This window comes from Papio anubis, chromosome 14, assembly GCF_008728515.1.
Source record: "Papio anubis isolate 15944 chromosome 14, Panubis1.0, whole genome shotgun sequence".
NCBI classification, from domain to species: Eukaryota; Metazoa; Chordata; class Mammalia; order Primates; family Cercopithecidae; genus Papio; species Papio anubis.
In genome coordinates, this window is record NC_044989.1 from 31,329,635 (window position 1) to 31,354,768 (window position 25,134).

General features: G+C 41.9%; 1 protein-coding gene across 1 annotated transcript in view; it reads right to left on the minus strand.

The window, feature by feature from the left end:
* Positions 1 to 19,322: 19,322 nt before the first annotated feature.
* Positions 19,323 to 25,134, minus strand: part of SRD5A2 (steroid 5 alpha-reductase 2) — a 69,650-nt gene continuing 63,838 nt past the window's right edge. Inside the window, exons 4-5 of the mRNA XM_003908476.5 lie at positions 24,093 to 24,243; positions 19,323 to 21,063 (exon numbers count right to left, since the gene is read on the minus strand). Of these exons, the coding sequence (XP_003908525.2) occupies positions 20,997 to 21,063; positions 24,093 to 24,243 (218 nt within the window). The 3' untranslated portion in view covers positions 19,323 to 20,996. The remainder of the gene's footprint in view (positions 21,064 to 24,092; positions 24,244 to 25,134) is intronic.

Sequence of the window (25,134 nt, forward strand, 5' to 3'; positions counted from 1 at the left end):
AAGCAGGAGTTGCAATACTAGTCTCTGATAAAACAGACTTTAAACCATCAAAGATCAAAAGAGACAAAGAAGGCCATTACATAATGGTAAAGGGATCAATTCAACAGGAAGAGCTAACTATCCTAAATATATATGCACCCATTACAGGAGCACCCAGATTCATAAAGCAAGTCCTTAGAGACTTACAAAGAGACTTAGACTCCCATACAATAATAATGGGAGACTTCAACACTCCACTGTCAACATTAGACAGATCAACGAGACAGAAAGTTAACAAGGATATCCAGGAATTGAACTCATCTCTGCAGCAAGCAGACCTAATAGTCATCTATAGAACTCTCCACCCCAAATCAACAGAATATACATTCTTCTCAGCACCACATCGCACTTATTCCAAAATTGACCACATAATTGGAAGTAAAGCACTCCTCAGCAAATGTAAAAGAACAGAAATTATAACAAACTGTCTCTCAGACCACAGTGCAATCAAACTAGAACTCAGGACTAAGAAACTCAATCAAAACCGCTCAACTACATGGAAACTGAACAACCTGCTCCTGAATGACTACTGGGTACACAACGAAATGAAGGCAGAAATAAAGATGTTCTTGGAAACCAATGAGAACAAAGATACAACATACCAGAATCTCTGGGACACATTTAAAGCAGTGTGTAGAGGGAAATTTATAGCACTAAATGCCCACAAGAGAAAGCTGGAAAGATCTAAAAATGACACTCTAACATCACAATTAAAAGAACTAGAGAAGCAAGAGCAAACACATTCAAAAGCTAGCAGAAGGCAAGAAATAACTAAGATCAGAGCAGAACTGAAGGAGATAGAGACACAAAAAACCCTCCAAAAAATCAATGAATCCAGGAGTTGGTTTTTTGAAAAGATCAACAAAATTGACAGACTGCTAGCAAGACTAATAAAGAAGAAAAGAGAGAAGAATCAAATAGACGCAATAAAAACTGATAAAGGGGATATCACCACCGACCCCACAGAAATACAAACTACCATCAGAGAATACTATAAACACCTCTACGCAAATAAACTGGAAAATCTAGAAGAAATGGATAATTTCCTGGACACTTACACTCTTCCAAGACTAAACCAAGAAGAAGTTGAATCCCTGAATAGACCAATAGCAGGCTCTGAAATTGAGGCAATAATTAATAGCCTACCAACCAAAAAAAGTCCAGGACCAGATGGATTCACAGCTGAATTCTACCAGAGGTACAAGGAGGAGCTGGTACCATTCCTTCTGAAACTATTCCAATCAATAGAAAAAGAGGGAATCCTCCCTAACTCATTTTATGAGACCAACATCATCCTGATACCAAAGCCTGGCAGAGACACAACAAAATAAGAGAATTTTAGACCAATATCCCTGATGAACATCGATGCAAAAATCCTCAATAAAATACTGGCAAACTGGATTCAGCAGCACATCAAAAAGCTTCTCCACCATGATCAAGTGGGCTTCATCCCTGGGATGTAAGGCTGGTTCAACATTCGCAAATCAATAAACATAATCCAGCATATAAACAGAACCAAAGACAAGAACCACATGATTATCTCAATAGATGCAGAAAAGGCTTTTGACAAAATTCAACAGCCCTTCATGCTAAAAACGCTCAATAAATTCGGTATTGATGGAACGTACCTCAAAATAATAAGAGCTATTTATGACAAACCCACAGCCAATATCATACTGAATGGGCAAAAACTGGAAAAATTCCCTTTGAAAACTGGCACAAGACAGGGATGCCCTCTCTCACCACTCCTATTCAACATAGTGTTGGAAGTTCTGGCTAGGGCAATCAGGCAAGAGAAAGAAATCAAGGGTATTCAGTTAGGAAAAGAAGAAGTCAAATTGTCCCTCTTTGCAGATGACTTGATTGTATATTTAGAAAACCCCATTGTCTCAGCCCAAAATCTCCTTAAGCTGATAAGCAACTTCAGTAAAGTCTCAGGATACAAAATTAATGTGCAAAAATCACAAGCATTCTTATACACCAGTAACAGACAAACAGAGAGCCAAATCAGGAATGAACTTCCATTCACAATTGCTTCAAAGAGAATAAAATACCTAGGAATCCAACTTACAAGGGATGTGAAGGACCTCTTCAAGGAGAACTACAAACTGCTGCTCAGTGAAATAAAAGAGGACACAAACAAATGGAAGAACATACCATGCTCATGGATAGAAAGAATCAATATTGTGAAAATGGCCATACTGCCCAAGGTTATTTATAGATTCAATGCCATCCCCATCAAGCTACCAATGAGTTTCTTCACAGAATTGGAAAAAACTGCTTTAAAGTTCATATGGAACCAAAAAAGAGCCCGCATCTCCAAGACAATCCTAAGTCAAAAGAACAAAGCTGGAGGCATCACGCTACCTGACTTCAAACTATACTACAAGGCTACAGTAACCAAAACAGCATGGTACTGGTACCAAAACAGAGATATAGACCAATGGAACAGAACAGAGTCCTCAGAAATAATACCACACATCTACAGCCATCTGATCTTTGACAAACCTGAGAGAAACAAGAAATGGGGAAAGGAGTCCCTATTGAATAAATGGTGCTGGGAAAATTGGCTAGCCATAAGTAGAAAGCTGAAACTGGATCCTTTCCTTACTCCTTATACGAAAATTAATTCAAGATGGATTAGAGACTTAAATGTTAGACCTAATACCATAAAAACCCTAGAGGAAAATCTAGGTAGTACCATTCAGGACATAGGCATGGGCAAAGACTTCATGTCTAAAACACCAAAAGCAACAGCAGCAAAAGCCAAAATTGACAAATGGGACCTAATTAAACTAAAGAGCTTCTGCACAGCAAAAGAAACTACCATCAGAGTGAACAGGCAACCTACAGAATGGGAGAAAATTTTTGCAATCTACTCATCTGACAAAGGGCTCATATCCAGAACCTACAAAGAACTCAAACAAATTTACAAGAAAAAAACAAACAACCCCATCAAAAAGTGGGCAAAGGATATGAACAGACATTTCTCAAAAGAAGACATTCATACAGCCAACAGACACATGAAAAAATGCTCGTCATCACTGGCCATCAGAGAAATGCAAATCAAAACCACAATGAGATACCATCTCACACCAGTTAGAATGGCGATCATTAAAAAGTCAGGAAACAACAGGTGCTGGAGAGGATGTGGAGAAATAGGAACACTTTTACACTGTTGGTGGGATTGTAAACTAGTTCAACCATTATGGAAAACAGTATGGCGATTCCTCAAGGATCTAGAACTAGATGTACCATATGACCCAGCCATCCCATTACTGGGTATATACCCAAAGGATTATAAATCATGCTGCTATAAAGACACATGCACATGTATGTTTATTGCAGCACTATTCACAATAGCAAAGACTTGGAATCAACCCAAATGTCCATCAGTGACAGACTGGATTAAGAAAATGTGGCACATATACACCATGGAATACTATGCAGCCATAAAAAAGGATGAGTTTGTGTCCTTTGTAGGGACATGGATGCAGCTGGAAACCATCATTCTTAGCAAACTATCACAAGAACAGAAAACCAAACACCGCATGTTCTCACTCATAGGTGGGAACTGAACAATGAGATCACTTGGACTTGGGGAGGGGAACATCACACACCGAGGCCTATCATGGGGAGGGGGGAGGGGGGAGGGATTGCCTTGGGAGTTATACCTGATGTAAATGACGAGTTGATGGGTGCTGACGAGTTGATGGGTGCAGCACAGCAACATGGCACAAGTATACATATGTAACAAACCTGTACGTTATGTACATGTACCCTAGAACTTAAAGTATAATAATAATAAAAAATAAATAAATTTTTAAAAAATTAAAAAATAAAATAATAATAATTTAAAAAAAGATGATTGAAAATAAATAAAACTCCCTCTGAAAACATTATTTTTCCTCTAAAACATTCCAAAAATCTATTTTTAAAAAGTTCATAGAACTAATAAGTGAGTTTGTAGGAGTTGCAGGATACACAATCAAGGTACAAAACTCAATTGCATTTCTATTGGCTAGCACAGAATTCCAAAATATAGAGGTCAAAATTTACAAAACAGTGCCGCTTACAATAACATTCAAAAAATGAACTAGTTAGGTGTCAATCCTACAAAATATGTATAGAATCTGTATGCAGACAACTACAACACATTGATTAAAAAAAGAAAGATCTAAATAAATGGAGAGACATACAGTGTTCATGGAAGATTTAATCTTGATAAGATGTCACTTCTCCCCAGACTGAGCAATAGTTATAATGCAATATGAATCAAAATCTCAAAGGTCTATTTCATAGATAATAATGAGCTGAATCTAAAACTTACATGGAAAGACATAGGAACTAATACTGCCAGAACAGTCTTGAAAAAGAAAAAGTTGAATCACCCACACTACTTAATATCAAAACTCATAAGTTTAAAGTTATCAATATATTGTGCTATTGGTAAAAATATACACATATAGACCAGTCATATAAAATAAAAAATGCAGAAATAGATTCTACAAATATAGTCAACAGGTTTTTGGCAAATGTGCAAAAGCAAATCAATACAGGGGAGTTCCTCTTTTCAACAGATGATGCTGAAGCAATTGGATAGTCATCAGCAAAAATACAAGAACAAAAAGTTAACCTCAATCTGTATCTTACATCTTACACAAAAATTAACTCAAAATGCACCATAGAATAAAGTTTAAAAGTGTATCTATAAAGCATATAAAAGAAAACAAATAAGAAAATCTTTATAACCTTGGGTTAAACAGAGTTATTTAGCGATAGCACCAGAAGTATGATCCATAAAAGAAATAAATTAATAAATTAGACTCCATTTAAATTAAAATTTTTTACCTGTTAAAAACACTCTTACATGAATGAAAAGACAAGGCACAGGCTGGTAGAAAATATTTTCAGTAGATACATTTGACTGAACATTTGTATTCAAAATATGTAAATAGCTCTCAAAACTCAGCAGTAGGTTGAGCTCAGTGGCTCAGGCCCTTAATCTCAGCAGTTTGGGAGGCTGAGATGGGAGGATCTCTTGAGCCCAGTTTAAGACCAGCCTGAGCAACATAGTGAGACCCTTGTCTCTAAAAAAATGTTTAAAATTAGCCAGATGTGGTGGTGAACACCTGTAGTCCCAGCTACTCAAGAATGGGAGGATTTCTTGAGCCCAGGAGACTGAGGTTGCAGTGATCCATGATTGTGCCACTGCACTCCAGCCTGGGTGACAGAGTGAGACCCCGTCAAAACAAGCAAACACAAAATTTCAACAATAAGAAAACAACACAATTTTTTTTAAATGACGAAAGATCTAGACACTTCACTAATTAAGAAATATAGATGGCAGGGCCGGGCGCGGTGGCTCAAGCCTGTAATCCCAGCACTTTGGGAGGCCGAGGCGGGTGGATCACGAGGTCAGGAGATCGAGACTATCCTGGCTAACATGGTGAAACCCCGTCTCTACTAAAAATACAAAAAACTAGCCGGGCGTGGTGGCGGGCGCCTGTAGTCTTAGCTACTTGGGAGGCTGAGGCGGGAGAATGGCGTGAACCCGGGAGGCGGAGCTTGCAGTGAGCCGAGATCACGCCACTGCACTCCAGCCTGGGAGCACAGCGAGACTCCGTCTCAAAAAAAAAAAAAAAAAAAAAGAAATATAGATGGCAAATAAGCATATGAGAAGATGCCCAACATCATTACTCATTAAGGAAATGCAAATTTAAAACAAAAAATTACTGCTACATACCTATAAGAGTTGCTAAAGAAAACAGCAATATCAAGTGCTTGCGAATATGCAGGACAATGAGAACTCTCATACATTGTTGACTGAAATGGAAAATTATGCAGCTACTTTGGAAAAACATGTTGGTAGTTTCTTAGAAATATATGCATACTGTAATACAGCAATCTCACCGCTATGTATTTACCCAAGAAATTTATTTATTTATCCATGAAATGAATGTTTGCATAAAAACCTATAAACAAATATTTGTACAAGCTTTATTTATAATTGTGAAAATCTAGAAGCAACTCAAATATCCATCAGCATGTGGAAGAATAAATGAAATGTGGTATACTTTGGGATATTAAAAGTGATAGTACTTCGAAAAACAGGGAATAAACTACTGACACATTCAATTACATGAATTAATCTTAGAATTTTTATGGCGAGTGAAGGAATTCACATATAATAGAGTGCATTCTTAAGATTCCATTTAGGTAAAATGCAAACTAATACAAGAGGAAGTTGAAAAGTTTGTGAACACAACTGAATGAAAAGATAAAATAGAAAATATGAACTTTATTTCTCAACATAAGTTCCATCAAAGTCATGACACATTTGTATGTGATGGTATCAGACATTTAGTTCACCCTAAAGAACTGAAAGTCCTGGGAATTTAAACAATGTCAATGCTGTGTTTTGCTTTGTTTTAACACTGTTAGCTAAAGAAAAATGCGTATCCTTTACAGACTTTTAGATTAGGAAACAAAAAGAAGTCAGGAGCCAAATCAGAACTGTAAGCCTAACAATTCCGCATCAAAACTCTTGCAAAATTGTCCTTGTTGGATGAGAAGAATGAGCAGAAGCATTGTCGTGGTGAAGGACTCTCTGGTGAAGCTTTCCTGGGTGTTCCTCTGCCAAAGCTTTGGCTAACTGTCTCAAAACATTTTCATAATGAGCAGATGTTATCATTCTTTGACCCTCCAGAAAGTCAGCAAGAAAAATGTCTTGAGCATCCCCCAAAAAAACCATTGCCATGACCTTTGCTCTTGACTGGTCCAATTTTATTTTGACTGGACCATTTCCACCTGTTGGCTGCCATAATTTTGCTTTTCCTTTGTCTTTAGGATCATACTGGTAAAGCCATGTTTTATCTCCTGTTATAATTCTTCAAAGAAATGCTTCAGGATCTTGATCACATTGTTTAAAATGCCCATTGAAAGCTCTGCTCTTGGCTCCAGCTTATGTGGGCATCTTTCAGTCGGAATATGTAAGCTGAACCAATTGAGATGTCTATGGTGTTGGCTATTGTTCATGTTGTTAATCACTTGTTCTCTTCAATTAGAGTGGAAAAAGATTATTTTTTCCCAGACAAATTGATGTTGTAGTCTGTCACTGCAGGCTTCATCTTCAACATCATCTTGTCCCTTCTTAAAATGAGTTATCCATTTATAACTGTGGATTTCTTTGGGGCATTGCCTCCTTAAACATTTTGTGAAGCATCAGTGATTTCACCCTTCTTCCACCCAAGCTTCAGCATCAAATGGATGTTTGTTCTTGCTTCAATTTTAGCAGAATTCATGTTGCTGTGATAAGGGGTCTTTCAAATCAATGTCTTTCTTATTCTTCTTGGTGCCTCAAACTAGATCCTGTTCAGGTATGTTATAACTAGCTAGTACAAGTTTATTTTGGCGCAAAAAAATATTTTAAATCCATCACAGGTTTTCCATAATATGCATTTTCTATGAATTCTTTGAAGACTCCGCATATGTACCGAAGAAAAGAAAATCAGTGGTTGTCTATAACCATGGGTGAAGGGAAGAATGGACTGTGCTATGAAGAAGTTTTTGAGGGTAAGGAAATCTTCTGTATCTTGATTGTAGTGGTTGTGACATGGGTGTATACAACTGTCAAATTCATTGTATTGTATACTTGAAATAGATGCAGTTTATTGTAAATAAATAATTTCTTATCAAGTAGATTAAATAAAGATATTTCTACTATCATTTTTCTCTCTTATGACGTTTTTCTTTCTCCTAAAAGTGAATGAAACAGAAAATTTTTTCTGTCTAATGAAGTGATTTGCATAAGGAAGTCATTGATATATGACCCTTCTAGAGTTTCTGACCAGCTATTATAGTTTCATCTTTTTTCCCTCACCTGCTCCCTTGAATGTGAATAAAGTGTTTGAGCACTGACCCCACTTCTGTGGGCACTGTCCATCCCCCTACCCCAAAGAGCCAGCTCTCCACAAAGATGCTTCCTTGTGTTGCCAAGGTGATATGTTCACCACACTTGACTCCTAGAAGAGCTGTGGCCCAGAATTTGGAAGTTAGTGCTCCAGGAGATACAGTTTTCCTTTGATTTGAACTAAACTTCTTGAGTCCTGCATTTTTTTACTGACTCATATTCAGATGTTACTTGGCTCTGCCTCGGAGCTTAATGCAACTGAATTATTGATGCCTCAGAAAATTCTACACAGACCTGGATAGATTCCCATAAACCACATGAACCTACAGGCCAGGTTGGCCCAGGCAAACTGGCAAACCAGGAATTTTATATTCAATGCCTGGCATTTAGAGTTACAAATCTAGAAGCAGCCTTAGAGAGCCCAAGTCAAAACTCGGGCCTCTGTTCAACCTGAGCTTCCCCAGCAAGTCATCCTCCAGGCTCTCTGGAACACTCCAGTGATGAGAAGTTCACAATCAAGTGTGTTGTCTTCTTTGCAGTTAATTAAATATCTCTCCTCTGAAGTTTACTCCTTGTTACCTTCCTGGCCTCCCCAGTCTCTGGGGCACCCAGAGTTCAAACCTCAATCCCACTTGCTCATGTTCCCATCTGTGCACCTAAGCAGTCCCTACTACCAGAGGGCACCCCAAGTACCACTCAGCCCCTTCCCTCTGCAGGCTTCTCCCCTGCTTCTGTTTCCTCACCTTGTTCTCTGCCCTGGGACAAGGGATCAACCAAACCATTTAATCCTTGCCAAGACACATTTAGTTTAGAGCAATTTCAGGTCACCTGGTGCTTTAACTTACGTAAAAGTGGCTGTCTCCTAAAAAGAGTGCCAGGGTAGGAATTTTTGACCTCACCGGTGGCCAAAAAGGAAGACATTTGTGTCATAGGACTCTTTTAGACTTCTTTGAATCAAACTGCAAGGAGAGGTAGAAAGTTAGCCTTTTACAAGATATAAGCCAATGACCCTGTCCTCAGTGTTTAATGTGCCTAAGAAGCATCTGGCTTCTTAATTAAGATTCATGGACAATCCCTTCTGTATTAGTCTGTTCTCACACTGCTATAAAGAACTACCTGAGACTAGGTAATTTATGAGGAAAAGAGGTTTAATTGACTCACAGTTCCACAGGCTTAACAGGGAGCATGCCCAGAAAGCCTCAGGAAACTTACAATTATAGTGGAAGGTGAAAGGGAAGCAAGCACGTCTTACCATGGTGAAGCAAGAGAAAGAGTGAAGGGGGACATGCCACATGCCTTCAAACAAACAGATCTCATGAGAACTCACTCATTGTCATGAGAACAGCAAGGGGGAAATCCATCCCCATGATTCAATCACCTCCCATCAGGCCCATTTCCCGATGTGTGGGGATTACAATTCGACATGAGATTTGGTTGGGGACATAGAGCCAAACCATATCACCCTCTATGGGAGTTCCTCAAGAAAATGACACTGGTAATGAGAATTTTTGTCACAAGATTGTTTCCTAATGTAGTGGAATTATGTGTAGACTTTAAGTATAAAGCTGAAAATGCAACATAATCATAGGACAAGTTGAATTGAGGCACCAGAATGAGAGCTGAAATGTGGAATTGTGTGTGTGTGTGTGTGTGTGTGTGTGTGTGTGTGTGTGTGTTTAAAGGGTTAGTGTTTTACTTATGACTAAGCAGCCCAGCCTGAAGGCCTGGCCACACTTGACAAGTGGCCAACCTATCCTAAAAAGGAGCCAAATGACCGTCTGTCCAGGACTGCCTGAGGCATCAGAACATGCACCTCATCCAGTGGCCACTGCCAATCTTCCACCACACCTGCCAGGACCTGCTTGGACACTCTGCTCTATGCTTGGTTGGATGAGACCAGGCCCAGCCCCCTTGGAGACCCATACGATGATGCAAACACCACTACCTTCTCTGTCATGAACAGGAGTCACGTATTAATTACCTGGAATGTCAAGATCTATCCAGCCTTTAAAAACCCATTCAGCTTGACATTCTTTCTTTTATTCCTCGCAGGTCTCAGGATGATGGGAAGCAGCATTAAAGCTTGCACATGTTTTAGCCATGTTTAGGAGTCCTTTTCTCTCCAAGTACCCCCTTATTTAGAGAAAGCAAAATTTGCTTCTAGCTCTTCCCATAGTGTAAATATTTACTAAGCTCTCATTTTATGCCAGGCACCCATGCAAATACTGATGACACATGAGAGAACGAAGCGCACCAGTCCTTCCTCTCAGGGGGCTTATAGTCCAGTGGGGAAAGACAGAGAACGAACACATATACTAGGAACTATCTTGTGTGTTAGACGGTGGCAAGTGCTTTGAAAACCATTATAGGGATAAGGCAGAAAGTGTACCAAGGGTAGGAGCAGGGCTCTATGTTGAACAGGATGGGCAGGAAAGACCTTTCTTACAAGGTGGTATTTGAGCAGACACCAGAAGGAAGTGAGAGGTGAGCCACGGGAGTTTCTAAAAGAAGAGCATTCCAGGCAGAGGAGTGAGCATGTGCAAAGATCCTGGGGCTGTGGGGGTTTTCAGGATCTTCCAGGAAGTCAGCATGGTACTGGACAGTGGGCCACATGGAGAGCAACAGGAGATAAAGTCAGAGAGGTAATGGGGCCCAGGTTCTGTAGAGCTTTGTAGGCCACTGCGAAGACTTACTTTTTGGTCTGGGTGAGATGGGAGCCCAAATACTGTTTTCAAGGTGATGCGAAAAGGTTTACAAGTACTTGTAAAAGTGTCACTCTGACTGCTTGCTGTATTGAGAATACACTCTGGGGAAGCAAGTATGGAAGTGGGGAGATCAGTTGAGAAACTTTTATGACAATTCTGAGAGATAGTGGTGGCTCTGAAAAGGTGGGATAAAGTGTGGTGAGAACCTGACTAAATGTCAAAGTAGATCAGACAGAATAGGGGCACCCTGGCAATTCTGATGAAGGGGTCCAGAAACCATACTTTGAAAAGCACGACTGTAGGGCAACTGTTGGAGGGAAAGTTCATGGCTCTAGGTGCTCTGCTAGACTGTCTGGTGTTGAGGACTGAGCCTCCTCTGTGTTGTCACAGTCCTGAGCCTCCCAAGTTTGTGCATCAGTCTCATAGAGCACAGAAACAAAAGTAGTAACCCAGGAATCAGGCTCACAGCTCCAGCCCCTCTCTGCCCTGTGGCTGGACCCCTTTGAGCCACAACTGAAACAATGGGTATAAAAGTCCAGCCTTCATCCTGGAAGGTTTAATGTAAGTACCACTTCGAATGATGTATATGAGTGGTCTTAGATAAGGTCTGGACCTCGAATTAGTCCCATTAGCTGTGTGTGGTATTTCACCATAAATTCATTAATGTGAACCTTGAAGACCTTCCATTTTTATGCAAATATTCCTTCAGTGAAATGCACATATCCCCTGGACACAATCAGACCTTGTGCTGTCAACAGCTAACACAGTTTGGAGATTTTTTAACAGATCTTCTGGCATCATACCAGAAAGTAGGCCGGGAGGGACCACCGGGCTGCGCTCCGGTGCACACACGCGCCGAACGGGGCAACACCACGTGGGGAGAGGAAGGGCTTCCCCCACGACGCCGACAACGCCCGAGACACACCAGAAAGTATGATGCCAGAAGAAAGAGGATAATCATTTGTTCACATTAGATTTCACCCACTTCACAGTTTTCCAGATGAGGACTAACTCTCTTTCTCTTTATGCATTTCCTTAAGAAAACTCTCTCAATTTCTTTCTCTCTCTCTCTCTCTCTCCCCCCCCTCCCCTTTTTCCCCCACCCCTCCCTTATGGGACTCTAATTACACATATTTTTTTCTCTTTTTGTTTCAGTTCGGATAAATCTATTATCTATCTTCAAGTTTACTGATTTTTTACTGTATCCAGGCTGCCAAGCCCATTAATTCTTTATTTCTTGATATTGTGGGGAAATTTGTCAGCATTTCCCTTGGAATTTGTTTAGTTTTTATCTTTCTGCTGACATTCTTCATCTGCTCATGCATGTTGCCCACATTTTCCTCTAGATCCTTCTATATATTAATCATAATTAGTTTAATGTCCCCATCTGATAGTTCTAATATCTGGACCACTTCTTTGTCTCATTCTGTTGACTGCTTTATCTCTTCACAGTGGATTATCTCTTTTTGTTTTTTGCCTTGTTTTATGTATGTGTATGTGTGTTCATACTTTTTATTCAATGTCAAACATAAAGGAACAGTAGAGACCGAGGTAAATAGTATTTATACCCAGAATTAAGCTTGCCTTTTCTACCAGATCATAAGTTGGGAGTTGGGGGAACAGGCTAGATTTGGGGTTTGTTTTACTGAATTAACTTGTAACGCACCACACTCTTCAGATTCTTTCTACGATGAGCTGCTGCTGCCTTGTGCTTACTAGGAGGCCTGGAGGGCCAGAGGGGCCATTCCTTGTTTCTTGTCTACTCTCAGCTCTCAGCATGCCTGTGCCACATGGGTGGTTCTCTCTGTGTGCTCCCCAGCAGTAGAGACCAACTCACCCCAGTTTGCGGGGACCTTTTCCAGTTTAAGCATGGAAAGTCCTGTGTCCCAGGAAACCCCTCAGTCCAGGACAGAACAGGATGCTTGGTCAACTGAGTATCTGAGGCTCCCAGGGATTCTAAACACTCATGCTAGGCCCCACTCAACTATTGACAATTTGTCAAAATTTCCCTTCTTTTCTTCTTTGCTCTTGCTCATTATTGGGTGTGAGGTGTGTGCTGGACTTAGTATAGTTCCTAGTTTCTAGGTGCCCCTACTCCAGCCTCAGTCTTAGGTGAGTCCTAAGGGGCCAGGCCACTATGGTGGGAAATTCTCAGCATTCCTGCACCATATCCCACACTCTGCAGCCAAATGCTGGACTGTGGAGGAGACTTAGTCAGGAGGGACCCCTAGTGATGCAGACCTCTTCTTTGTAGCTCTACAGGCTTCTGTCCTGATTGGGTTTCCTGTCCTTTCCTTGAGGACAGACAGCTTCTGCGTCTACCCCACCATCAGCATCAGAGCATCAGTGTAACATTGCCTGAGACTGGAGCCATTTCCTGATGGCCTGCTAATGCTTGCTACTTGGCACAAGGCTCCTGGTGGGAGTTGGTGGATTTGCGGCCTGCTCCCCACCCACCCCCTTAGAGGAAACAGTTTTTGCTTCTACTCCTCTCTCAGTGACAATATAGCAGGAGATGGGGCAGTTTCCTGAATGCCCTCTTTTCTGCTTCTTTTATGCTTTATCCCCTCCCCTAGAGTCAGTGGACCTTTCCCTGGGTCTTAGAGAAGGAGGATTTCCTATCCCTCTCCCAGAGGCTTGCAGCTTTTGCTTTCTGTAACAGAAAGGCCTGGAAGAGGGTGGGTGATATAGTTTGGCTGTGTCCCCACCCAAATCTCAACTTGAATTGTATCTTTCAGAATTCCCACGTGTTGTGGGAGGGACATAATTGAATCACAGGGGCCAGTCTTTCCCGTGCTATTCTCATGATAATGAATAATTCTCATTTTTCTCTTGCCACTGCCATGTAAGAAATGCCTTTCACCTCCCACCATGATTCTGAGGCCTCCCCAGCCATGTATAACTGTAAGTCTAATTAAACCTCATTTTGTTCCCAGTTTCAGGTATGTCTTTATCAGCAGCATGAAAACAAACTAATACAGTAAATTGGTAGCAGTAGAGTGGAGCGTTGCTGAAAAGGTACCCAAAAATGTGGAAGTGACTTTGGAACTGGGTAACAGGCAGAGGTTGGAACAGTTTGGAGGGCTCAGAAGAAGACAGGAAAATGTGGGAAAGTTTGGAACCTCCTAGAAACTTGTTGAATGGCTTTGCCCAAAATGCTGATTGCAATATGGACAATAATGTCCAGGCTGGGGTGGTCTCAGATGGAGATGAGGAACTCGTTGGGAACTGGACTAAAGGTGACTCTTGTTATGTTTTAGCAAAGAGACTGGAGGCATTTTGCCCCTGCCCTGGAGATTTGTGGAACTTTGAACTTGAGAGGTGACTTGGGTATTATTAAAGGCATTCAGTTTTACAAAGGAAGCAAAGCATAAAAGTTTAGAAAATTTGTAGCCTGACAATGTGATAGAAAAGAAAAACCCATTTTCTGGGGAGATATTCAAGCCAGCTGCAGAAATTTTCATAAATAGCAAGGAGCCTAACGTTAATCTCCAAGAAAGACCATGGGGAAAATGTCTCCAGGCCATGTCACAGACCTTCATGACAGCTCCTCCCATCAGAGGCCTGGAAGCCCAGGAGGAAAAAGTGGCTTCATGGGCTGGGCCCAGGGTCCCCATACTGTGTGCAGCCTAGGGACTTGGTGCCCTATGTTCCAGTCGCTCCAGCCATGGCTGAAAGGCGCCAATGTACAGCTCAGGATGTGGCTTCAGAGGGTAAAAACTCCCAGCCTTGGCAGCTTCCATGTGATGTTGAGCCTGCAGCTGCACAGAAGCTAAGAACTGAGGTTTGGGAAGCTCTGCATAGGTTTCAGAAGATGTATGGAAACACCTGGATGCCCAGGCAAGTTTGCTGCAGGGGTGGGGCCCTCATGGAGAACGTCTGATAGGGCAGTGTGGAAGGGAAATGTGGGGTCAAAGCCCCACACAAAACCCCTAATGGGGCACTGCCTAGTGGAGCTGTGAGAAGAGGGCCACTGTTCTCCAGACCCCAGGATGGTAGATCCACCAACAGCTTGCACCATGTGCCTGGAAAAGCCACAGACACTCAACACCAGCTCGTGAAGGCAGCTGGGAGGAAGGCTGTATCCTGCAAAGCCACAGGGGTGGAGCTGCCCAAGACCATGGGAACCCACCTCTTGCATCATCGTTACCTGGATGCGAGACCTGGAGTCAATGAAGATCATTTTGGAGCTTTAAAATTTGACTGACATGCTGGATTCTGGACTTGCATGGGCCCTGTAACCCCTTTGTTTTGGCCAATTTCTCCCAGTTGGAATGGCTGTATTTACCCAATACCTGTACCCACACTGTATCTAGGAAGTAACTAGCTTTCTTCTGATTTTACAGGCACATAGGTAGAAGGGACTTGCTTTGTCTCAGATGAGTCTTTGGACTGTGGACTTTGGGTTAATGCTGAAATGAATTAACACTTTAGGGGACTGTTGGGAAGGTATGATTGGTTTTGAAATGTGAGGACATGAGATTTGGAGGGGCCAGGGGTAGAATGATATGGTTTGGCTGTGTCCCCACCTAAATCTCAACTCGAATTGTATCTCCCAGAATTCCCACATGTTGTGGGAGGGACCCAGGGGCAGGTAATTGAATCACGGGGGTTGATCTTTCCCATGCTATTCTCGTGATAGTGAATAAGTCTCACGAGACCTGATGGGTTTATCAGGGGTTTCCGCTTTTGCTTTTTCCTCATTTTTCTCTTGCCGCAGCCATGATTCTGAGGCCTCCTCAGCCATGTGGAACTGTAAGTTCAATTAAACCTCTTTTTATTCCCAGTTTCAGGTATGTCTTTATCAGCAGCGTGAAAACGAACTAATACAGTGGGCTTTTGTGACTATGCACCACCAAAGAAGGACCCTCTCGGGTCTCCTACCCTGTCCCCAATCCACCTCATAAGCTCCAGGTGGAGGTCTGGGTAAAAGACCCCACAAAAGACCCAGCAAAAGACCCAGCCAGCAGACTAAGGTGGCCAGGTCATCCTGGTTTGCCTAGGACTTTCCAGTTTGAGCACAGAAAGTCGTGTTTCCCGGGAAACTCCTCATCCTGGGGCAGATCTGGATGCTTGGTCAGCCAGGTGTCTGAGTCTCCCAGGGATTCTAAACTCACGCTAGGTTCCACTCAGCTATCGAGAATTCATTGAAATTTCTGTTGTTTTCTTCCTTCCCACTCTTACGGCCATTACCCTCTTCCTTCCATACTCTGCTGAAAGTCAAACCATTTGTGTGTTTCCTTTGAAATTCAGTTCTTCTGGTTGCTCTCCTATCTCGGTTCATTAAAGGGCTCAAAAGTTATAATTTTATAGACTATGTGGCTTTTTCTCATTTTTAGAGTAGGGATGGTTATCTGGTGGCTTTCTATATCCTAAGTGGAAAAAAAAAAACTCCTCATCCCCTTTGCTTCTAAAGAATTGAGCTGCGGCATTAGAATGTTGCCCTTGTGGAAAGACATTATAAGAAGCTGCACAAAGTGACCCCTGCATTTAGTGTAAAGATGCTCTCATGAACGTAGTTCCCCACATCACACAGCGTAGAAATGTATCATGAGTCTTAGTACCAGTAATAGTTGTGTTTCCCTGGTCGAGTTGTTTTCCTTTTATGAATGTTGTGGATTTAGCAACTAGTAATTTCCTTCTGTACTTTGAAGACTCAGGACCCAATTTATGTTTAGATTTAGCCACGGTACATGATCTTTCGGACAGCATTTTTGCATTTTAACTTTATCTCTGGCTTTATTTTATTTTATTACTCCTATTTTTACTTCCCCTCACTTATGTATCTGTTGAGAGCTTATCCTGTTATAAACCACCAGAAAGGATTATTTTAATGAAATAGTATCTGAAAGGCAACTTGTAACAAATGAGGGCATTAATGAATTGACAAAATTTAATTGATTTTACGGTAATGCTTTCTAGTCAACACTGTAAAAATGCATCTCTAGAAGGAAGGATCCTTTGGGGGAGTGCATCTGGAGTAAAGGAAAACAAAGGCCTTGAAAAGGGGAACCCTGGCCGTTGCTTATTCCTCTGGATGCTCCCATCTCCCCATTGGCCTCAGCCGACTTGGATGCTGCCACACACTCTAAGAGCAATTACTTCACCTCCTTCTCACAATGTCACTGCCACGCAGAACTAAAACTATCTTTACGAGGTGAGCAGACAGAAATACAATTATTTATGGTGAAGCACAGCCATATGGCTTGTGTTTTTTAAAAGTCAGCTTCTTCTCTTATGAAATGGAGCTCTAACAAGTGTTTATTCTCTCTCTCAGAGGGACGTCTTTTCCTGGGAGGATAAAGAAGGGATCAGGCTTGTGCAGCCTGGACACAGGAAAGGTAGGAAGCCCACTCTGTCAGTGGGAGGCCCCTCTCTCCCAAGGGCCTTCCAATGCCAACCCTCCCTTGGACCCTCCCTCATTACTCCCCTCCTTCCTCCACTTTCTCTGTTGTCCTCCTCCTCCCAGCCAGCTTGCCATGTCGGAAGGGATATTGGCTATCCCTCCAATAAAGAATCTAGATTGTGACTGCATTGAGCGAAATCAAACCCTCAACCCAAAAAAGACAAGACTAAAGAAACTAACACAGCTTGGTGCATACTTTAACCTTCTCCAATTATTTATTTTATTCATCCAAATCTCAAGCCAAGGTTGATGGGGAGAAATGAGGCACAATGCAAATAACACAGAACTTTTTAAGATCACAACTCCATGGACTTACACAAAGAATGAACAAATCTCTTACTTAGAAATTAAATCCACTCAATGGCTTATTAAATCACCCAAGAATTCACATTGCCACCTGGCTCGATGCCTCTTTCTTTCATCACAGGATAGTGTAGATGCTATAAAATAATCAGCACCCTTCTCTAGAAAGATTCACTTTACATTTGCCGTTACCCTCCTTGTTTTCCCTGGGTGGACCTCAGCTCACAGCTTATGAGAGAACCAAAAGGCCAAGCGGGAAAGGAAATGAATCTTCATGAATCTATTCCTTCATGTGCCAAGAGCTTGCTCCCCTGCTTCTTAGTGAGATTGCCATGAGGTAACCACAAAAATTCAAGAGAGCTATTATCAAACTTCAGGGTTGTAAAACCACGGATTTATTTATTTGTTCCTGAAAGGGTCTAAGCTGCCTAAATAGCTGTTTAATTGCGTATTTCTCATTAGAGCTCCATTTTCCTTTTAGAATACAGTGGACCCAGTGTTGTTCTTTATGAAAGTAAGCATTAGGGATAAAGGGGTTTATGACCTGAAACCTTTTTCCATGCTGAACACACATGTTGTCTTGACTACACCAATGAAGGAAAACTCTCTATTCTGTCAAATAGGTTTAGGAAAGGGCAGAGCCTGATGCTCCCACAGAGCGAGGGAAGCCTCACACACACAGGCATGGGACAATAGGTGTACAAACTGAATTGTGCAATAGCACTTAAGCTCTGGCTATTTTTCTCCTGCATGAGCTCTGCAGAAATCCAGATGGCAGCCCTAAAGGCTGTGCCTTAAGCAGAAAAAAACATACTTCTGACCCTCAAAGGGACAAAATGAGATGGCTGCTCTGACCAGCTGTGTACCAGCTGTGAGGAGGCCTTTGAACTCTGTGGGTCTCAATGTCACTACCTATCATATGAAGTGGTCGGAATAGCTGATGTCTGAGGTCTGCTTCAGCTCTTTAAGTCTAAATTCTGAAAAACAAGCAAAACCCAACATTTTCTTCAAGGTTGGCAGGAAAACGCCTCTTCCGTGAAAGCTTCAGCAAGACCAAGAGACAGTATCTTGTGAGCTAGGACACTGTTAGATTATTTTAGCCAAAAAACACTCCACGGAAACCTCAATTAACTATGATTTTGTTGCACTCTATTTTTAAAAGTGGGAAGAAATATGTTTAGAGATGAGCACAGATTCAGACCTTTACTGTATTTAATCCACATATATATCCTAGCCCTAAACAATGACAAACTGTCATTGAACACAACAGCCCTAGAACACTGAGAATACCTGAATTATCAAGGGAAGGTTTCAGCTTTCATAGAGTTCACGCTACCCTGCCCTATATTCAGATGAAGAAGTTCCACAATCATGCTAACTTGAAATGTCCACCATCAGGCGACAGGACTGGGGTCCCCCCAGTATGTTAATTACCTAATTAAGTCAAGGTTGGGCTAAATACTATTTTAGAAAGCGCCCTCTTGTGGCAAAAAATGAAATTGCCCAATGGCAGTTTTGTCCTGAGACTGAGTACTGCCATTTATTGTACACTTATTTCATCTCAAGGATCGGCCTGGATGTTTTACGTGGGTAGTAAAATAAAGGACTTAAACAAGGTGGTTTTCAATGTCATGGAGAGAACTGGAAGTCTTTTGTGTCTCAGAGCTCAAGCTACACCTGAAGATTTATTTCACCAAGTGTATTCATTCTCCCTGTGTATTCCTCAGCACCAAGAGTGGCGTCTATCCTCAGGACATTTTCCCGCACGTTTATTGTACTTCCTTGTAGTTCTGAATTGTGGCTGAGAGGCTCTATAAGTCATACTTCTTTATTTCCAGCACACAGCCCCTAATTTCATGAAGAGAGAAGAGAAGAAAGGAAACGACACTACAGACAGGGTGAATGGGAACGGGGGAAGGAGGGACAGAGAAGCACACCTCAATATCTTGTGAAAATCTCCAGAAGTCCCAGGATATTTTAATTCAAACAAAATTACTTAACATCCATGATTTTTAAGGTATTTAATGAACAACAAGAACATTTATTTATATGATTGCAATCTGTATTTTTCAGTAATCAACATCATCCTCAGACCTTCCAAGTTTCCTCTGTGACTTATATAGTGAGTTTCTGTACTTAATACCACTGGTGCTCATTTCTCAAAACAGTTTGCTAAATATTGACAATGCATTCCACAAACACAGGCCTGAGAAGACAAATATTTCCATATATTCCAATTACAAGCGTTCGGCCCCTTCCTTAGAGAGTCCATATCTCAGCACCCATGCCGGGGTGACCGCTTCACAAGAGTTTGCAAACTCAAATGCTTACTAGCTACGTAGTTCCAGTTCTGGTGTGGAAATGTGGGCTCTGAATGCTCAGATCCTCCAGCTTTTTAAATGAAATTAGAATGCCAGAGTTTTATGAAGGAATCTCCTAATTTTTACGTTTTTGAAACTTTGTAAAAAACAAAAAAAGTCTGAGGCAAACAAAACAGGTTTTCTGCCCAGATGTGCCCTTCTGTCTGCAACTTTCAGCCTCTGCCTGCAGCTCATGTGAGGGAGGCATTCAAGCTGCTCCTAGGAGACACCTTCTTGAACAGGTTCTGAGAACTACAATGAAGAAGTTCTAGGAAAGGAAAGTTGCTTGGGGCTTCTGCTGTACTTCACATCATTGTGGACATCTGGTGGAGGCAAGCAGCATGTAACCTCATCATTAATTCTCTTTGTTTTACACTTACTTTTTTTTTCTTTGGATATTGCCACCAGTTTCCAAGAACATGAAAGTTTGCAATGTCTATTGTAAAACTGTTCTCTATCCTCTTAGTAGCCATCCAGGATCATGCTGTTCTCTACTCTCCCAGCAGCCATCCAGGGTCATGCCTTTTTCTTTGTGGTTATTAAAACCTGGCCTTCAAGAATAGCCATACCAGTTTTCCGGGGATTGTGAAATCTTCTGGAAAACAGAGGCACTCATCAACTAAGACACTGCATACATTTGAAATGAGGTCAATGCATCAGTATCTTTTCAGCACTATGAGGAGAGGGCTCCTGTATTCAAGGTCTATCTAATAATTTCTCATCTTTCCTAATTAACCAAGGAAAAGGAAGACGTGACTGGGGTTTTCATTTGGGAGTGGGTTTGCTCTGGGTCTGTGTGGCTTCAGAGTTTAAATCTCTGCTACTCTGTATGTGAACAAAATGTATACCTTTAATAAGGTCTATAAGCACTGCCTTCAAGCCAAAAAATTCTTGATTACAGAGTTGTCCTACATTGACAGGGAGTGGGTATGAAGCCATGTGTACTTGGATTGCCCAGTGAAAGAAATAGGAGAAGTTTGTACTTTCTCAGAGCAATACCTAAGAAGCAACCGTTGCCATTTGGAAAAGTGGCTTTTTGAAGCTTCAATTGGAGATCAGGATAGGGGTCCCTGGAAGGGTAGGAGTAAACTCTAAGCAGGCACCACTCAGAATCCCCAGGCCAGCTGGCAGAACGCCAGGAGACCTACTATTATATATGCACATACATATATATATATGGAGGACTATTATATCATGGAAATTACAGTTTCAGCAGCTTGACAGTTTTCATCAGCGTTGTGGGAGCTTTGCTCCTTTTTAATTTGGTTTCTTTAAAAGATGAATGGAATAAGGGCTTTCCGAGATTTGGGGTAGTCCTCAAACATCTTGAGGTAGAACCTAAAAGACAAGAAAGGAATCATTGTACATATAATGGGGCAGTGGCTGACAGCTGAGGTTTGCTGTTAACAAATCTTTGTTACAAGTCAACCTACAGTTATCTCGAGTCTGACTATTTCGATAGTCATTTATGATTCTTATTTCTCCTTCCCACAGCCTATTTCTTGTAAATGTTGAAGCTTCTTTTGCTGGGAAATGAAAAGTAATAGGCAGAGGGTAGTGGTGATGGCTGTGCAACATTTTGAATGTACCTAATGCCACTGAATTTTACACTTAAAAATGGCTAAAGTGGTAAAATTTTTGTTATGTATATTCTACCAGAAAAAAAAAAAAAAATGTATCCGGAAGGAAGTACTTGTTTGGATTCAGCTGGGAAATACAGGGAACCAAAGACTATGGGCAAAGAGAACCAGCAATGTTCCCAGGAAAATGTCCTTTCATAAGGCCTGGGAATGCTAGCAAAATATCACCATGTATCATGAGTTGAATTCTGTCTTGTCCAAAGATATGTTAAAGTCCTAACTCCCAGTATCTGAAAGGGTAATTTTTTTTTTTTCTGGAACTAGGACCATTGCAGATAAAATTAATTAAGATGAGGTCATACTGGAGTAGGGTATGCCCTTAATCCAATATGACTGTGTCCTAAAAAGAAGAGGAGAAAAGACAAAGAGACAGAGACAGAGACACACAGGAGAGAAGGCCATGTGAAGACGGAGGCAGAGATCAGTGATGTAGCTATAAGCCACAGAACACCAAGTGTTGTCGGCCACCATTAGAAGCTAAAAAGAGGCAAGGAAGAATTCTTCCCTAGAGCCATCTTGGGGGCATGGCCCTGCCTACACCTCGATTTCAAACTTCTAGCCTCCAGAACTATGAAAGGACAAATCTGTGTTGTTTTAAGCCTCCCAGTTTGTGGTCATGTGTTGCAGCAGCCACAGGAGACAAATGCATCTTATAAGAATCCTTTCTCCTTAAGTTGCCAGGCTGTCCTCCTAACTAGTTGACACTGGCAGTCCTCAAGGCATAATCAAGATGATACACTCTGTTAAAGTACCTTAGTTTGAACTAGGGGGCAAATAATAAGTTACAAAAGGTGGCTAGTTTTCGGTACTGTGATTTGAGAAGGCTGGTGGGCTGCCTCCGCCAGTGCTGCCTCTGCTGTGAGTGCCTGGCTTTGTTTTATAGGAGCCTTCACAAAGTCCTGTTAGCCTATTAAAAACTATGCCTTCTGGCCCTTCTCTAGGAGGTATGACATCACAGAATGAGGCCTCAGTTTGGGTTTTATTGTTGCAGCAGCTGGAAACATCTGGTGGAATTATAGCCCCTCTCCTAACCAAGCACGGTAGAGTCCACGTTTCCCAGGGCCCTCCAAGTGCTGGGTGATGCCTTCTCTTCTCCCCTGCTTGCTCTGCCTCTGGTGGGCAGCAGACCCAGCCTGAAATGGTAAGAACTGTTATGACTCTCTTATGGGCTAGGAACCCTCTGCCACCTTTCCTCACAGAGTCTAGGAGGTGGTAGGAATAGGTCATGAGCTGTTGCTTCATTTCAGAACGTTGTCCTCGAACAATTCTACTCAGAAAAAAAGGAACTCATTCTTAGTTAAATCTTCAAAACTAGGCATTGAGTCATAATCCCAGGGTCCTGCTTCCAAGACCATTCATTCCCTGTTTGAGTATCCATAGTCTCCAGTAATTATAGGCTTTCTCTTTCCACAAAAGCCATTTTAGGGAAAGGCTCTGAAATTTACACTTGGTAATTTAAAGCCTGTTAACAACCTAATATATTACCTTTCACTTCCAGCCATACTTTTAGTTAATTCTTTTGTCCCCACTCCACCCTAGGTTAGTGAAGCTTTAGGCCAGACCTTCAGAGGGAGGGTTCCGAAACACCTGCAATTCCTGGCATTTCCCAGCAGATGGGGCAGTCCTAAGATTGCCCCATACATGCGATTTCTTGTCCTACCTTCCTCGGAAGCCAGGGTTGGCCTTGGTTATGATTTATAGAGGGTGGGTGTCAGGGAAGGAAGGCAGTACCAAAATAAACCCTGGCATTGCAGAGATTCCAGGGGAAATAATCCTTCTGGAGTTCCAGGGCTCTGTGATTACCTGAACTGTTAGCACCAAATCTTGTAGCTAAAAATAGCAGCCACATAGTCACCAAGATAGTACTTTTTCCCTGTGGCTCTCTAGCCTGCTGTGCCTCAGAACATCTGTGGAGGCCAGGCGCGGTGGCTTATGCCTGTAATCCCAGCACTTTGGGAGGCCGAGGCGGGCAGATCACTTGAGGTCAGGAGTTCAAGGCCAGCCTGGCCAACATGGTGAAACCCTGTCTCTACTAAAAACACAAAAAGTTAGCTGGGCATGGTGGTGGGCCTGTAGTCTCGGCTATTTGGGAGGCTGAGGTGGGAGAATCGCTTGAACCTGGGAGGTGGAGGCTGCAGTGAGGCAAGATCGCCCCATTGCACTTCAGCCTGGGAACAGAGTGAGACTCTGACTCAAAAATAAATAAATAAATAAATAAATAAATAACTATCTGTGGAGCTTTGGAAAGTGCTGGCCATGGTCCTACCTATGGCACACATTTCCAGAAATGTGGTGGGAGGGGATGAAATTGAAGCATGGAAATGGAAGCAGCTTCTTCTGCTTCTTGAGGCTTTTTCTAACCATCTCCAGGTAAGCCTGCCTGGTGGGCACAGAGCCTGGGTCAGCTAACTCATGTGGGTGCAAGGCACTTCTCGCTGGACAGCCTTCTTCAACAAGACAGGCACAGGACCTTCCCGGCCATCATCTCAGTTTACATGGACTTATGTTTGTTCTTAAAGAAAATTTTATTACTGCTACTCTCATCCAGCTAACTTCCAACTTCAATACAAGCCCAGTAAGTCAGAATATGCTAACCCAGATTATTGTATCAACCTTCCCTTAAAAAGATAAATATCTTCGGTTTCTAAATCTTCCTCTGCGGGTTAAAAGCCTGTTTGGAGAAGAAGAAAGCTACATGAATGCTGCCGCTTTTATTGAAAAGTTTACCTATGGTGGTGAAAAGCTCGCAGCCCAAGGAAACAAACTGAGAAAAATGCAAATGCAAGTGCTGGGAGGGACCAAGTGGCCAGCGCATAGCCGATCCATTCAATGATCTCACCAAGGAAATTGGCTCCAGAAACATACGTAAACAAGCCACCTGCATGCAGAAGAATCAGAAGGTCAATCATTGCAACTGAATCACTGTGACATTAAACTCATCTGTGTTGTTCCAAAATACACAAAGGCAGCAAGAACAAATGTGGGGCTGGAGACTCCCTCCATAGTCGTAGGAGTCTGGTGGAATCCTCTTGGGGAGAAGGGGAAACAAAGCAACAACTGCCGGTTGCCTGGAGAACATTCTGGAGTCACGAAGAGTGGCCTCAACTGCTTAACAGGCTCTCTCCAAATCTCTAACAACTGCTGGACCACTAGCTTTGGGTAGGACAAGGGAGAGGTGTAGGAGGTCTGGCTTTTGTTTCGTTCTATTAAGGAAGGTTTTGGGGCCACTTCTTACCTCCCCATTCCTTTCCTGGACACCCACACTTTCACATTCACAGTCGCAAAATGTGAAACTGCACACTACATTAAAATGATAAAAATCTGAACTTACGGGAGAAGGAATTTAGATTCTCTTATGGGATTTGCCCCTCCCCACCCTTCTGCAAAGCACTCTCCTCTGTTCATGTTTAAAGTAGAGAGTAGGAGCTGCAGGTATTTGTCCTGCTGGAGGCTGGTGAAGTCGGCTTCTTGAGTTTAAATGCTTCATTTTCTATCCAACCAGGTATTTCTTCTCTCAGGACTGTATCTAGAAATCCGCATATTTCTAATGATATTAAATATATCCACACTCAAATTTTATTACCCACATTAAACTGGGGATGTTCAAACCAAAACAATTTTGTTCTTTCTATAGTTATATAAAAATATTTTGTGTTTAAATCATTCTCTATTATAATTCAAAAGTTGGAAACTAATCTTGGCAACTGGTTTTTAAGCGCTTTCTCTGTTCTTCTTTATTTATCTAGTTATGGAGTGAATGTTTTTAAAA